The sequence below is a fragment of the Ictidomys tridecemlineatus genome, chromosome 6 (genome assembly GCF_052094955.1).
Source record: "Ictidomys tridecemlineatus isolate mIctTri1 chromosome 6, mIctTri1.hap1, whole genome shotgun sequence".
Lineage (NCBI taxonomy): Eukaryota > Metazoa > Chordata > Mammalia > Rodentia > Sciuridae > Ictidomys > Ictidomys tridecemlineatus.
Genome location: NC_135482.1, coordinates 162,019,784 through 162,036,732, shown reverse-complemented (window position 1 = coordinate 162,036,732; position 16,949 = coordinate 162,019,784). Strand labels below are relative to the sequence as shown.

General features: G+C 31.1%; 1 protein-coding gene across 4 annotated transcripts in view; it reads right to left on the bottom strand.

Moving 5' to 3' along the window:
• The window catches only part of Rb1 (RB transcriptional corepressor 1), a 150,244-nt gene that overhangs the window by 80,416 nt on the left and 52,879 nt on the right, over window positions 1-16,949 (bottom strand). For all 4 annotated transcript variants that reach the window (XM_078016005.1, XM_078016003.1, XM_078016004.1 and 1 more), the window contains 8 exons: window positions 13,851-13,960; window positions 12,307-12,384; window positions 8,636-8,723; window positions 6,006-6,122; window positions 4,452-4,508; window positions 4,329-4,360; window positions 4,167-4,243; window positions 2,893-3,089 (listed from right to left, as the gene is read on the bottom strand). In XM_078016005.1, the coding sequence (XP_077872131.1) occupies window positions 2,893-3,089; window positions 4,167-4,243; window positions 4,329-4,360; window positions 4,452-4,508; window positions 6,006-6,122; window positions 8,636-8,723; window positions 12,307-12,384; window positions 13,851-13,960 (756 nt within the window). The remainder of the gene's footprint in view (window positions 1-2,892; window positions 3,090-4,166; window positions 4,244-4,328; window positions 4,361-4,451; window positions 4,509-6,005; window positions 6,123-8,635; window positions 8,724-12,306; window positions 12,385-13,850; window positions 13,961-16,949) is intronic.

Here is a 16,949-nt window from a genome sequence, read left to right as displayed (position 1 = left end):
TGCCCCAGCATTATACACTTACATATTGCCTGCTAACTCCTGGGATGAAAAGAAACAGAAGGGTACTCTTTCCTTCCTGATCCCTTATTTCTCAAGACTGTCAAGCACAGATACTGAACCTGTTTTCCCACAGGATCATTAAAAATACAACCATGTTCTTCCTTAAATTATTAGGGGCGGGGACTAAGGGCTTAGTTTAGTGCTAGAACACTTACCTAGCACATGGGCTGCCCTGAGTTTAATCCCCAACACACACACACACACACACACACACACACACACACACACACACACAATTATTATGGGGGAAAATTAAGTATCACCTCACTTGATGTTTCCCCTAGGTCAACAACACTGTATGAATATGTTCTCAAGGATTTACAGCACTGATGAGGAATTTTTATTGTGATATTGATGAAAAGACTATGAAAACTTGCTGAGTCTTGTTCTGAATGTTTGTTAGAATGGTGTGTTTAATTTGTGAAAATTTTATCCGTCACTTGAAATAGTCACTTTTGTATATAATACAATTTTGTTTCTTTGTTTTATACCAGGGATTGAATCAGTAGGCACTTAACCATTGAGCCACATCCCCAAACTTTTTATTTTTTCTTTTGTGACAGGGTCTCACTAAGTTGCTTACTGGCTTTGAACTCACAATCCTCCTGCCTTGGCCTCCTGAGCCACTGGAATGACAAAAGTGCACAACTACACCCAGCTTTTTTTATATATTTTATAATATATATATAATATATATATGCATATATATATGCATATATATATATATTATACATATAAAATACTTCAAGTTTTAAAAAAAAGTCTGTGAAAGCTTATCATGTCCCTTCTCTATAATGCCAATTATTCCCAGAGGAATACATACATATCCTGTTTGTAAGGCATGACTTATTACACAAAGTTATCCACTACCACTATAGTATTTGTACAATTAAAAAGTAATATAAAATCCAAACATTAGCAATATATAACTAAAAGTCCTCTGGTTTCATCTCCTAGAAAGATTACAATTAGAATTGAAATTCAGAGGCTTATGGCTTCTACATCATCCCATCATAAATAAATTATACTCTTTTCCAAACTTTGAGCATCTCATTTTTTTCTTCAAAAATTTTCAAAATTAAAGTAATGTATTCAGAATCTTTGAATTCCAGTAACTGAGCTAAAAAGGCATCAAAAAATTAAAACTAAGGTTACCATACATATTAGGATTGTAACGTAAGAAGTCTTAATTTAACAACAATTTTTGAAAAGGTAAACTTCTATTACTTTTTCTACGCAAGTTTTCAGAGCCCTCATTTTTGTAAACTCACAGAGAATGTTGTATAATTATGTCCTGACGGAAATAAAGTTAATTATCTGAAAGAAATAAAGAGTCAGGTACAGTGGTGCATGCCTGTAATCCCAGCAACTCAGGAGGCTGAGGCAGAAGAATCACAAATTTAAGGCTAGTCAAAGAAACCTAGTGAGACCCTGTCTCAAAATAAAAAACAGAAAGGGCTGGGCTCAGTGGTAAAGTGTCCCTGGGAACAATCTCTAATACCAAAAAATAATTTAAAAAATAATAGTAATAATAGCCTTTTTCACATGATAAAGTAATAACCTGATCTCAATTTCTGAAGGAGGGGACAGAGTTTCTGAAAAGTACTTATTTTTTTAATAAATTCATTGATTTTTGCTATTTTAGTTTAATGTCCCAGATTCCAAAAGTTTTAACTACTCCTTTTCTTATCAAATGGAAATCTGTCCTACAAGGAGTTACCAAATCCAGTAATGGCAATGTCGTATTTTTCTACGAATTTTCTTTACTTCTCTCTCCATCCAATGGCTATGTGACAATACAAGAAAAGACTAGGAAACAGACTCTCAATCATTTAATATCCAGAACATCAAAAAATTAAAACTAAGGTTACCATACATATTAGGATTGTAACGTAAGAAGTCTTAATTTTCTATTATTTCTATAAATTGATATAAGTTAAAAAGATATATGCAGGTGGAATCTAATCTCAAATGCTCCATTTGAGAAGTGTTTCAAATTTTGGAGTTTTTTTGATTTTGGAATGTTTGCATAGACGTTACCGGTTGAACACCCCTAATCTGAAAATCCAAAATCTGAAAATGCTACAAAACTTGATAAACTTTTTGTTGTTGGAGCTCAACTTGTATATGCTTAGCACAGTTTCAAAAGAAATGAGTTATTAGTCTATAAATCTGATGATTCACAAAGTATAATCCAACTATGCAGATTTCATAGTAGTATAACAGAACTGCAAATAAATACTTTAAAATTAGTACACAGAAAATGTCACTTTTATTAAAACAAAATATTTATCAAAACCTTGCAGGTTATAAATAGAAGACTTAGAGAATATGATTTGTGTTGCTATAATGCCTTAAACAATACCTATAATTGAACTATGATGTAGATTTTTTTGTATTATCTTTAATAATGGGACAAAATGACTCCTACTAGATTGAACAGGAAAAATGTTCTTTTAAATCATATAAATAGCACAATCTCAAATTCTTAATTTTGTTGAAATTTAAGAGCATTTACGTTGTCAATCATAACACATATTTTAATAAATTACCTAACTACTTTAAAGACTTCTTTTTTACTTTAAAGTGCCATGTTTTAAGAGAAATTACTCCAAAATAAATCACTATATTAGATGCTCTGGGGAGCTTAAAGAAAATTTCATTCTAATATTCCACTTGATTCCTGAGCTATCTATATACACTAAAATAACATTATTCATGAAATTGCATATTTACTTTTAAAGTAGATGTTAAGAAATATGTCTCACTAATAGATAATTTTGTTATCCGTATACATATAAAGATTTTTAATTATTTTAGCTAGTTACTTACTGAGAGCCATGCAAGGGATTCCATGATTCGATGTTCACATCGTTCTAAATGTTTTATCATTTCTCTTGTCAAGTTGGCTTCTGCTTTGATAAAACTTTCAATCACTTTGTAAAAATCAAAGGCTTTTAAATTAAGTACATTCAGAATCCATGGGAAGGACAAATCTGTTCCAGAATCAAGATTCTGAGATGTACTTCCTAAAAATGAAAGAAAAAATGTATAGATATGAAATGTTAAGACCTGAACTAAGTATTTTTATTCGGAAGGTCTTGTCAAACAAAGAATTAAATAATTTGTATTTAGAGCAGAATTTTTTATTCTGGAGTCTATAGGCTCCCAAATTTTTGAGTGTATGTGCATGTATGTTTTTTCTTGAGAACTGGCTCATAGCTTGCATCAAGTTTTCAAAGGTTTAAATACTCTAAACTCTTATCAGGGACAGGTTTGTTATTTTATCAGCAATTCATAAGCATATACATTTCAATTCTCTCATTAATCCTTGGTGGAGAGTAGAAAAGAAGCTTTAAGATTTGCTAATTTAATTCATTAGTTTGAAAATGGAATTTCTTTAAAATGTGCATTTAAGGTTATTAATGAGGATTAACAGTTTTCCATATGTATTTATTAATTCAAGTTCCTCCTTTTTTAATTGTGTACTTGTATCCTTAAATAAATGTTCCTCTTCTGTTTCTGCAAGAATAACTTTTTTAACACTTGCAACACTATCTACAAAACAATATATTTAAATTATATTTTAAAAACACTGTTATTGGCCCTTGTTTTGTTTATCAATAAATTATTGATTTTTCATAATTTGCTTAAAAGCAGGCACCAATTAAGAAAGCGTTGAAGCTCTGGTAGATCCCAGCTCTAACCTGTGGTCTAGTGACCAAAGCATTGTTATAACAATTCTTTCAATTATTATTGTCTACTCTTTAAAAACTGCTTTGGCACTTTACAATCTTACAGATTTTTTAAAGGATTTCAAAAGGTACTTCTTCAATTTGTTCAGAATAGGTTAGGGAAATCCACCCCCGAGATGGCCTGAAATAATTCAGATAAACTATTTAAATAGCAACTATTTAAATGACAATTAAATAGTTATAATTATATTCTTATATTCTTCAGTATATACTCATCTACAATATGCTTTTCTTCTCTTTACCACGTACCCCCTCTAAAAACAATAAACAAAACAAAAAATATAACACACCTGGAGTATTTTTTTAACTTTAAATTCAACTAAAACATGTATTTACTAAAACTTAACTTACTGCTATAGGTAGCCATTACAACTTCAAGAGCACACGCCAATAAAGACATATGAAAGATGTTGTCATTCAGAAGTTTGCTAAAAGAAAAAAGGAGAATGATTTTTAAATATCTACTTTTATAAAAAGAAGAAACTGCTGACTAAAACTAAAAGAATAAATTACCTAAAATTTTGAATGGAGAGTCGTTCTTCTTCCTAAAACAGATAATGTTTTTAAAAGTTTAACTGAAACTTAATATTTGTGTCAAAGTTAATTTTTTTTTCTACTATATTTTTTTAAACTTACAGATTTAAGCATGGATTCCATTACTCGGTAGTATAATCGCACTCCAAGTTTATATCGCTACAACAAAGAAAAAGAAAAAGAAGAACTTGCTATTTTAGAACATCACAATAATCACTAATTTTTTGTAACAATCTTTTCTTGCAACATACTTCTGACCCTTTTTAGAAATATGGCTATCAAACTATATGCAGTGGTGTACGCCTGTAATCCCAGTGGCTCAGGAGGCTGAGGTAGGAGGATCATGAGTTCAAAGCCGGCCTCAGCAAAAGCAAGGCGCTAAGCAACTCAGTGAGACCCTGTCTCTAAATAAAATACAAAATAGGGCTGGGAATGTGGCTCTGTGGTCGAATGACCCTGAGTTCAATTCCTGGTACCCCCCCACCCCCCAAAAAATGAAAAAAAAAATAAAAAAGAAATATGGTTACAAAAAAAAAAACCACAAAAGCTAGACTACCTAAAACTCAAGACTTAAGTATAAAGTAATGTTTCATATTCCCAATAAGCTATCAAGAGGTTAGATCCATTACCTGATTCTCTTTTCAGTCTACATTATTTATACTAAAGGGTAGATTATATGTCCAGTACAATATTTTAAGCACTTACATACCTGCTTCTTATAATCTAGAATATCTATTTTCAGAACAGCTATTTAGAATTAGAGAATAGTTCCTAATTAAAAAAAACTCTGAAAAACTCAGTAACCCTGCCACAGTCAAAGTCAGACAAAACTAAACTTCTCAGAAAAATGTTGTAACCAAATAACTACTTCCTTTCAGTTGAAAGAATAACCAAATATTTTCAGTTACATGCACATATATACATGCACAAACCATAGTTCTTCATTCCAAATTAAGAGTTCAAATGTCATATACAACCAAAAAAGAACTTTTAAGTATAGTTGTTTAAAGCATTATGGGATAAACTATAATCTCATGACACTGAAATAAATGTGTACAATGGATTATAATTTTCAAATTTATCTTTACAAAATTGCCCTCATTAATGCCACACAACAAAGCAGAATAAATATAGAACCTGAATCTCAGAGAAGTTAAACGACATGTTCAAGATCACTCAGCTCACAAATAATGGAACCAGATGTAAACCCAGTATTCCATAATTCCATAATCCATACTCTTACCCAATATATTGGTTTTAGATTATTTGAATAATATCACTCAGTATCACTGAAAATTGGCATATATAGTATAATCCCATTTACATAAGTGTATGTATACATGAGTATTGACACATGTAGAAGTCACAGCATATACATCAAAAATTTAAGATGAGATTTTAATTTTTTTGCTTACTTATATTTTCTAAATTTTCCACAATTGGTATGTACACTTTTCTTTTTGTAAAGGGATGGGTAATGATTTCTCTTAAGGTTTCTCATAAATAGCAACATACATAGGCAGATGGGATATATAATCCGCCAATTATACTACTAGACAAATACTATTATTTGTTTAGTATCTGTACAATCTGAACAGATGCTGCCTTTAAAATTATTGCTATAGGCAGGCATTGATGAAAATGAACTCAACTTACCTGTGATCCAATTTCAACACATCCCTGTCCCACAGCTTTAGCAAATTTCTCTTTAAAGATGTGTCCAATATCTTTCACTCTTTTCAGAATATTTTCTTTTGGATTCACCGTGCAGTTCTTTAAGAAATATAAACAGAAATCAATATTGACAATAGCATTTAATCAGAATTAAAATTTTCTGTTCCATATATAATGACTGACTTTTTGAGTGCTTATAAAAATATGGAAACACTTCTATAATAATTAGGTAAACACAACCACAGAATCGAAGCAGAATTTCATTGGATGTTAGTGTCTAAGAAATTTTCCAGAAGAATTAAAAAACTCTATTACCTACAATTTCTGCTGCTAGGTTTAGGGGACCTCAGATTTGTTAGCCTTTCTATTCATCACATGTTTTCATAAAATATGTTCAATTAACAGTTGCATTTGAATGTATGTCACCCCCTTCACAAAAAAAGCCAGTGGAAGATATAAAACTAAGATTTAAGCTCAATATAATTTCTTAATTTAAAATTATGCTTTAGAAGAGTTAAAAACTAGCCATATTATTTAATAACATTTTCAGAAACTAGTATGGGAAAATAGTTACAAAAGAAGTTCCAGTGCTCACTTAAGCAGCATATATACTAAAAACTAGAACAATAAAAATAAGTTCCAATACATGTATCATTTGGAGTATGAGGCCCTATCAACTTTAATAATTAACACACATCAGAAGATGATACATTAAAAGAAGCAGTATGATGTTCTATTCTATAATTCATATTATGCTACAGTAAAAATATATCACAAGGTATAAAAATATATTCATTAGATACAGAAGCATAGTCCTAAAATTCCAGTTATTTGAGAGGTTAAAGCAGGAGAATAACAAGTTCAAGGTCAACCTTGGCAACTCAGCAAGATCCTGTCTCAAAATACAAAGTAAAAAAGACTTGAATATAGTTCAATTGTAAAGCACCCCTAGGTTCAGTTCCCAGTATGCAAAAATGAATGAATAAATGGATGGATGAAAAAATAAATACTACCAAGCTCAAGCCTTTGGACATTTTGAAATATATAATAAAGAGGTCTTTCCTGTCATAAAATCATTGCTGCCAAATGTCAATTAAAATATGCCCAGAGTCTAAGACTTTACACTCAGAGAAGATACCATTAATTTTAAAAATGAAAAAGCCTGAGTTTATAATAAAGAAGTAAAATCAAGGAAAAACGTAATGACCTTCAAGACACTCTGCCTCACTCTGAGGCAAGATGTCATTGATATACAATTAAGAAGTTATAAAGTTTCATTAAAAGAAGTTATAAAGTTTCATTAAAAGTTAAGCTTTAAAATGAGCTCTAGAGAATGTCTCTTGAGGCAGAACTTTCTGCCCAACGGAATTAATTAAAAAAAAAAAAAAAAAAAAAAGAGCTCCAACATGCTCCAAAAGTTGGAAGAAGCATTTTAAAATGGCACTGAGAAGAGATTATCAGTCTTTTAACTTCTATCATTATTACTTGCTAAAAGTTCTAGGTAACTAGGTTGATATGTTTGGGCAAATAATTCTCATGCTACAGATAACTCATAAACAAAAGTAACTTTATATAAGTTAGACAAACAAAATCAGTTCTACACCAACACAATTATGAATAAAAGAAATTACTTTAGTAATTCCTGGACAGGACATAGCAAGACAGGACAATACAGCATGACAAAGTCACTGTTAACAATTATAGAAAGTAATGACCAGAATAACCCAAATTTTTAATAAGAATCCTGGCCTTGTACAATTTCCACAGATGAGCACTTTGGTGGGTCCCAACCCTTATGATTTGAGTTTATATAAGGAGTGATGAAGCAAGCCGGCAATACTGATGCTAGTTTTCATTCTTTCTTCTTCTCTCTCTTTTTTTTTTTTTTTTTTCAGGGAGGGATCAGCAGGGGCTTTCATATATCAAACTCAGAGTCAATCAGGAATTGAAAAGTGCAATGCACACAGAGCCAGGCAAGAATTTCAAATGAAAATGGGTTGAAAGTGGGATTAAAAAAAAATTGCAGGGCTGTGGTGAATGTTAAGTCCTACCTAACACTGTGTTCAAAGAAAAGATTTAAGATTTATGCAGGCAGAGAGAAAAGACAGATTAACTATAAAGGAACAACAGTAGGTCTACAGAAGACTTCTTAACTATTCACCTTGGGAGCCAAGAAATAGTAAAGTAACAATATCAAAATAGTAAAGTAGTTATTTTAAACTTCTGAGAGAAAGTACATGTCAACCTAGAATCGAAGATCCATCTTAAAAAAAATAAGAGTAAACACATTTTTAGACAAAAAACAAAACAAAACAAAAACTGTACTTTTACCCCAAACTAAACTTGCTAAAGGAATTATTTAAAAATATGTCTGAAGAAGGAAGAAAATTATCTCAGAAGTTAGGTCTAAGTTGCAAGAAGGAATGATGATAAGGCAAATGATAAACCTAAGAAAATCAAAACATAACACTGCCTAAATAAAATAACACTATTAATATCTAATTAGTAAAATTTTAAAAGCAAAAAATAAGATAATGGGTAAATATATGTTAACTTCTAATTTCATATTTCTTTACCAAGATATCACAAAATATGTTTCATAGATGGCTTACATTGAAATAGGAAATCAAATTTTCTGATGGCTGATCACTTGCTGAATTTAAAATCATCATTAATTGTTGGATAGTATTCATAACGGTCCTAGAGGGGAGAAAAAAGGAAGAAGCATTAAGCAAAGAAGAAAAAGAACAAATGAAATGCACCTATCTCAAGTTCTTTTGATATCCTATCTATCCCATTTATCTTTACAAAGTTCTCTGAAATAAGACTTATGGGGGAAAAAAACCCTTAGTGTACTGTGATTCATAAGAAATTATGTTCTGCTTACATCTTTAACAAGTATTCATAATAAGTATGTTTATAGGACTGATACACTTACCAATAAAACTAAGCATCAATAAAATATTAATTGGTCAAATTAATGATATTATATTTTGGAAAAATATATGGCATCATAAATTTTTATATCATATGGAGAAAAATTGACATCAAAATAGTAATCTTTCAAGAAAACATTATTACAATTTAAGTTTTTTGCATATAAAAAACATTTATATATAAACCTTTACAGAGAGACTCTGAAATACACAATAGACAATATCTTCAAAATCAACTGTGAAGATTTTACAAAACATGCAGCAATATTCTTTATAACCACTTTAAACATCATCTAAAGATAAGACCTGATTGTGTGTTAACATTCTAATTTTTGGTAAGCCTAGATATATAACAGTGAGTAAGGTTAAGTGTTTATTTTTAATGAAGTATTGGTGGAGCAGTTTTGAAAATACTATTACCTTAAAATTTTTATATATTCATTAACTACAAAAGATGCAAATAAAATGCATATTTATGTGAATATTTGTCGTAAATGCTATTTTGGTTTTTATAGTGCACAATTAGAACAGACTTTGAGTCTCTTGATAATAGACATCATGAGGCAATGTTTTGCTTATACAATTAAACATTAAACTCTCAAAGACAGTAAGACATTTAGTAACTCGAGTAAAGAATCAAATGATTCTTCTTTACAGAGAACTTCAACGAAACACATTTAAGGTCCTGAGTAATTTTAAGTCACTACAGTTAAAGCATAAAATTAGATCAGTCTCTTAAAGAGTCTTTACTTCTCTACCATGCATATGCACATGCACATATGCGTATATGGTATATAGTAAAGACTAATATTGCAATTTTGAAGTACAAATGAAATGTACCTACTCTCAAATAAAATACATTTAATACATTGTTTAATCATTCACAGAACTGTACAATGTTTAGGGCTTAAAAGCTTCTCAAATATTATTTAGTAAAATATGTGCAGTATTCTTAGCCAAACCTCCCTAAACTGGTACCTATACTTTACCTTTCAAATATTGCCATGTGGCTTCAATGTTCATTAATCTAATTAAGCAACAATGACTAAAACAACAAACGACCAATTGCTAAACCCAAAAATCTGTTCCAACAACTGACTTCCTTGAAGCATTTCACCTCAAGCCCTTGTGCTTTCCTGAAACCAGAGCCTTCCCTTGACTTTCTTGATGTCTCCCTCTAGTCTCCCAAACCACCTACTCTCTCATTCTCTAAAATCTATCCAGCCCTTAAAATGCATTCTTTAGGTTTCAGCCCCTGCTACCTATTCTTGCCACTATATACCATCACTTCAGGTAACCACATCTTTTGTTTTTAAACTTTCATTTATTTTTTTTTTAATATGGTACTGGGGATCAAACCCAGAGCCTCACGTGTAGGCAAGGACGCTACCGCTGAGCTACAACCCCAAACCCCAATCACATCTATTTTTTATGGCTTTAACTTTGTCTGACAATTCCCAAACCTGTAAGAGCCTTATATCCTACTGCTTATTAGAAAGTGTCTTCGTAAATGCCTCAATAATATTCTCAGTATGAATTCATCAAAATTATTCCTGCTCCTTCATTCCCACCACTACTCTCTTCAGATCTTCCACATCTCTCAGCTCAACTACTGCAATGGGTCAGTCTAGAGATTTTTACTCACCATCTGAAGTAGTAAGACCTAGGCAAGTGTACTCCAAAAAAAATTCCTCAGGTTATTTTAATTTGCACTCTGGGTTAAGAAGTTCTGAGACAGGTTTATTTCTCACTTGGTTCTGTCTTCTTCAGTCCATTCTCTCATAAACTACTAACATGTAAGCTTGTAAAAATCAAGTCTGACTTCATTCTTACCCCTGCTTATCACCCACTTATAGCACAAGTGACATCATGGACAAACTGAAGTCTGTACTTGAATATGGCATACAAGGCCCTTCATGTCTAGTACCCACTTCTCCACTCCTGCTGTTTCATCCCCTCATTTCACAATCAATACATATCTGCTAACAATTCCCCAGATACACTGTGCTAATTCACACTACCATGCCTTTGTACATGCTCTTTCAGCTCCCTAAAATGCCTGTCCTGTGAGACAGATGTTTCAAAATTCAGTTCAGACATTGCTTCATAAAATCTCTTCTGCATCATTTTAATAACTTGTCCACAAGTCTATAACAAAACTTATATTAAAAATTGTTTATATACTGATACAGTTATTCAAAACATGATTGCCTACTAACACCAAGTATTATGCCAGGCCTTAATTATTAAATCATGAACAAAAAAAGACACAGTCCATATGGCATGAAATTTAAAGGCTATTGTGGGTATTGGTGAAAAACAAGCAAATACACAAATTAATTTATAATTACAAGTTGTGATACAGGCTATGAAGGTACAGAACAGGTCTTGTAGGTATTATTAAAGAAAAATAATTCAAAGAGAAATACATCTTTAAAAAAGCAACATTTATGCTGAACATGAAGAACAGCAGTTGGAAATCTATACTCTACCCCTGCAAAAAAAAGGAAGTTTCAAGAAAAGAGAATATTAAGAATAAAGGTCTTCAGTACAAAAGAACTTGAAGAAAATGAAAGAAAACCAACACATGGCTAATGCAGGGTGAGCAACAAAACAAGATGAGGCTGGAGAAGCAATAGAAACAGGTCAGTTAAGGTCTTGTAGGCATTATTAAAGAATGTGTATTGTATTCTAATTGCAAAAGGAAGCAATGAGAGAAGTTTTTATTGGTTCTTTTTAATTATACATGACAGTATAATCTATTTTGACATAATTATACAAGCAATGAGAGGATTTTAACAGGAGGGTGAACAGACATGATCTTATTTACACTTCTAGAATATTGTTCTTAGGGTTCTATGAAGTTTTGATTTGATGGTGGGAAAGAGGATCAGTGATAAGAGCAGAAACAACAAGATCAGTTAGCAGTCTATTGCAAAAACCACAAGATAAAGATGTCTAGGACAAGGGTGGTTAGAGTAGATGGGGAAAAGCAGATGGACTTAAGAAATACTTTGGAAGCAGAGTCAATATTTCTTGATAGCAGGTTTAGACATGTGAAGTGAGTGAGGAAACAGACATAAAAAATGGTTTTATTTCTTCAAGGTTATATGCAGATCAAATAGTGAAACTTTTCTTTTTTCTTTACTAAGATGGAACACATACACCTTTTATATTGTGTTCTTTAAGGATAGACAGAACTATAATGATAATAACCTAAGAGCACTCAATACATATTTGCTACATGTATGTACAAATATAAAAAGAAACAATTAAACAAACCTAAAGCACTATAAAGCACTGAATAAACAATTATAATGAATACTGGAAGAAGGAAAATCTCATACCGAACTGGAGTATGTGGAGGAATCACATTCACCTCTTCATCAGGGTTACTTTTTCGTGGTGTTCTTTGTGTGTCAAAACTAAATGGTAACCAAAATCATTCACATTATAAATTTGTAATTTGTGTTTTACGGGTCAAATAAAATACTTCCCGTCGCTTCATAAAATCATACAAATTGCTAAGTCATTAACAGAAGTGATAGGAAATAGATAACCCAACTGCTGCTCAAATTATTTTCTTCAGCACCATTTTAAAGTATGAGTCTCTTTTTAAAAATTTATTTATTTATTCTAATTTGCTATATATATGACAGCACAATGCATTTCAATTCATAGTACACACAGAGAGCACAATTTTTCATGTCTCTGGTTGTATACAAAGTAGAGTCACACCATTCATGTCATCATACATGTACTTGGGGTAATGATGTCCATCTCATTTCACAATCTTTCCTACCCCCAACCCTGTTTCCTCCCTTCCCAGCCTCTTTGCCCTATCTAAAGTCCCTCCATTCTTCCTATGCTCCCCTCCCATCCCCATTATGAATCAGCATCCTCATATCAGAGAAAACATTACACATTTAGTTTTTTTGGGATTGGCTTTTTTCACTTAGCATATTATTCTCCAACTCCATCCATCTACCTGAAAATGCCATGATTTTATTCTCTTTTAATGCTGAGTAAAATTCTATCATATATATATATATATATATATATATATATATATATACACACACACACCACATTTTCTTTATCCATTCATCTACTAAAGGGCATCTAGGTTGGTCCCACAATTTAGTTATTGTGAATTGTGCTGCTATAAACATTGATGTGGCTGCATTACTATAGTATGCTGTTTTTAAGTCCTTTGGGTATAAACTCAAGTGTGGGTCTCTTTCTACTAGGTTTATGACAAAGAGATGTACCCACTTTTAAGCAGATTCTCAAAAGTGAAAGTTAGCCGTTTTCTTGCTGGTGACATTAATAACCAAGCAGTTGAAGTATTTTAAAATATCAAAGCTCAAGTTTTGTATCACACTGTGCCTTCTAAAAATTTTGTCTACTTAAATTTAAAACATTTTACTCTACTTAATTTCCAAATTACATGTAATATTATAATAAATCTTGTCCATTTATATATTAGGATCCTTCCCAATAATTCAAGAAAATAAACTTGGCATTAACTTTTTAAATGAATGAAGTGGGCAATAAGAGATTAAAAAAAAAGATAAAAAAACAGAGACCACCACTTGAGTAAACTAATTAGTTTAACCATTTTCTTTTGGTGTACATGTATATTCAACTATCTGAAAAAAAGATATATATTGTTATAGAATATAATTCATATTAAATCTCTACATTGTTAAAAAATTATATGCTTAGAATAGATACTGTTACTTTTTTCTTTAAAGGCATTTAAATTAACTTATTATAAAATGATGTTTATTTACAGGTAAGTAAGTTAATAAAAACCTATCTTATTTACCTATATCAATATCAATCTATATCAAAAGCATAACAAATAAAAATATTCCATGTGAAATACCTGTCTATAGGATCAGTCTGAAGAGTTTTATCATGATCCAAAAATAATCTTGCATCCAGATCTTTGTTTTTAAGGTAAATTTCCTCATATCGCTTAGAAAGACTTTCAACCTCAAAAGAAAAAAATACATAATTATTCTTTTTGTTATTATCTTTTAACACACAGAAGCAAATTTCATTAAAGAATGTTTATGCAATATATATTTTACAGTATACATTAAGTTCACACGCAATATAATTAAGACCTAACTAAAAGTGAAGTCTAGAAAACTGCAAATTTTTTTCAACTTAATTTTTTTATATTTATCCCATTTATTAGAATTTTATGTAGACAAAGAATCACCAATGCCACAAAACAGAACTTAAGATAAAAAATAGGTTGAATATTTCTTACACAATATGTTTGGAACTAAAAGTCTTTTGTATTTCAAGGGTTTTTGAATTTTGGAATGTTTGCACATATAAAATCAGCTATCTTGGGCATGAAATCCAACTCTAAACATCAAATTCATGTATTTTAATATACACATTAAATGCATAACCTGAAAGTAACTATATAATATTTTAAATTTGTGCATGAAACAAAATTTAATGGTACAGAATTTTCCACTTGTGGTAATATCAACACTCAAAAAGTTTCAGATCTTAAGAGAATCTCAGATTTCAGATTAGGAATTTTTAACTTTACTATAATCAGTTAATTGCTAAAAGCCTTCAAATATCCCATATATCCTTAACTTTTAACTTTCTACTATATTTATCAATATAAAACTTTATTTTTTTAAACATATAGCAAATCCTCTTGATTATATGTCCAACCCATCTTTTCTAAACCCTCTGGTCCACTCTACATCCTTATAGTTAAATATCTTGGGCTTAATTAATAAACCCAGTTAATATACTTGTACAATATAATAAGCTCAATTAATAAACCAACTAACATGTTTGTACAAATAATTCTCAATGTCAGATATTTTTAAATGGCTATAATCTATAAGTTGTTTATCAGCTCTGATCGATAATTTCATAATCATAATTTAAAAATCAATGCCCAATAGACAACTATTGGCATGCTCTCTGTTGTGACTTTTTTTTCCCTATATTGAAGGGTAACCTCAGGGCTTTGTACATGCTAAACATGGGCTCTACCACTGAAAACACGACCCCCAGCCCCTGCTTTGACCTTTAAAGACAAAGTGTTTCCAACCTGAGAGAACTAAAATTGCATTCTAAAAGGAAGGGTAAGAAGAAACCCAGTTGAATTTAAACTTTATTTTTGTCTATATAAGCGTATTTGGCAGAACAGTCTTTCATGCTCGATTAACTGGTTCCTGCCAAATCATAGTGAGGCATTAATTATTAATCATGTACTGACTGGCAGTTGTATGCAAAATATTGAGAAAAATGTCAACTTTCTCTTAAGATTTCTATTGAAACTAAAATCCTTTCAAAGATAGAAGGAGTATAAGTGGCTAAGACTCCTCAGAGTTACGAATAGCATATTTTTTGGTACCTAATGTGGTAAAAATATTCATTAATATACCTGGTTCCTTCTTTACTCTCCAAAACTATCTATCTCATTATTCTTCTGTCCTCTATCAAAACTTTAAAGAATTACTTGGAGTTTATTGAACAGGCAATACTTTCACAAATAACTGTGCCTCTGACTCTACAAAGTCCAGCCCCTGGAAATGCCATCTCTCATAAGGTTTTCTTAGCTTGGAAATCACACTACCCTCCAAATAATTTCCCAAAAAACTTATCTGCCCCAGTTTGGATTAGGTAATTCTCCTCTAAGATATCACAGGATCTTGAGCATACTTCAAACACACTCTTATAAAGACTACTGTAATGATCTCTCTCTTTGCTTCTCCTAATAGCACCTTAAGGATAGTGACTGAGTTAAAATTTCTGTATCAACAGTATCTCTAGCAAAATGCTTGGCACATACTAAGCACTCAACAAATACTTCATAAATCAATAATAAACTCAAGAACTAGCTTCCAGTTCAGGTCACAGAATCAGCAGTCCAGATATCTAATTCCATGCCTTTTAGTATTACTGACAAATACTACATACTTCTAAAGCACTGTTTTATAACTTTAAGCAAATTAATGTAATTCTTTATATCTTATCAGATCATAATGAAATGAAATTAGAAATTAACATAAAGAAAACAACAGAAATTACATAAAAACATGGAGATTGAGCAATACACTTTTGAATGATGAATGGTTTATAGAAGGTTAAAAATAGGAAGGGGAGAAGTTAAAAAATTCTTAGACTTAAATGAAAATAGCGATACAACACACCTGAATCTCTGGGACACCATGAAGGTGATTCTAAAAGGAAAGTTCATAGCTATGAGTGCATACAAAAGAATATCAGACAGATCCCCAATTAATGATGAATCACAAGGCCCTTGGGAAAAGAAGAACAAACCAATTCTAAAACTAGTTAAAGGAAAGAAATAAATAAGACTTGAGCTTAAATCAATGAACTTGAGGGAAAAAAAACAGTATGAAGGGTCAATAAAACAAAGAATTGGTCCTTTGAAAAGATAAACAAGGCTGATAAACCTTAACCAAACCAAAAGAATAAGAAAGAAGACCCAAATTAATGAAATTAGGGGTGAAAAAGCAGAAATCACCACAGATATCATGCAAATTCAGCAGGTCATTACAGAAAATTTTGAAAATTAATACTCGAATAAATTGGAAAACCTAGAAGAAATGGAAACATTTCTAGACACATACATTCTGCCAAAATTTAATCAAGAGGACACAGAAAATCTAAACAGATCAATAACCAGCAATGAAATAGAAGCAGTAACAAAAAGCCTTCCAACAAAGAAAAGCCCAGGACCAAATAACTTCTACCAGACCTTTAAGGAAGAACTAATGCCAATATTTCTCAAATTATTCCATGAAATAGAAAGGGATAAACACTTTCAAATTCATTCTATAAAGCAGGATCATACTCATACCAAACCAGAAAAGAACACATTTGGAAAGAAAACTCCGACCAATGTCCCCAATAAACTTAGATGCAAATCCTTACTAAAATATTAGCAAATTGCATTCAATAACATATTAATAAG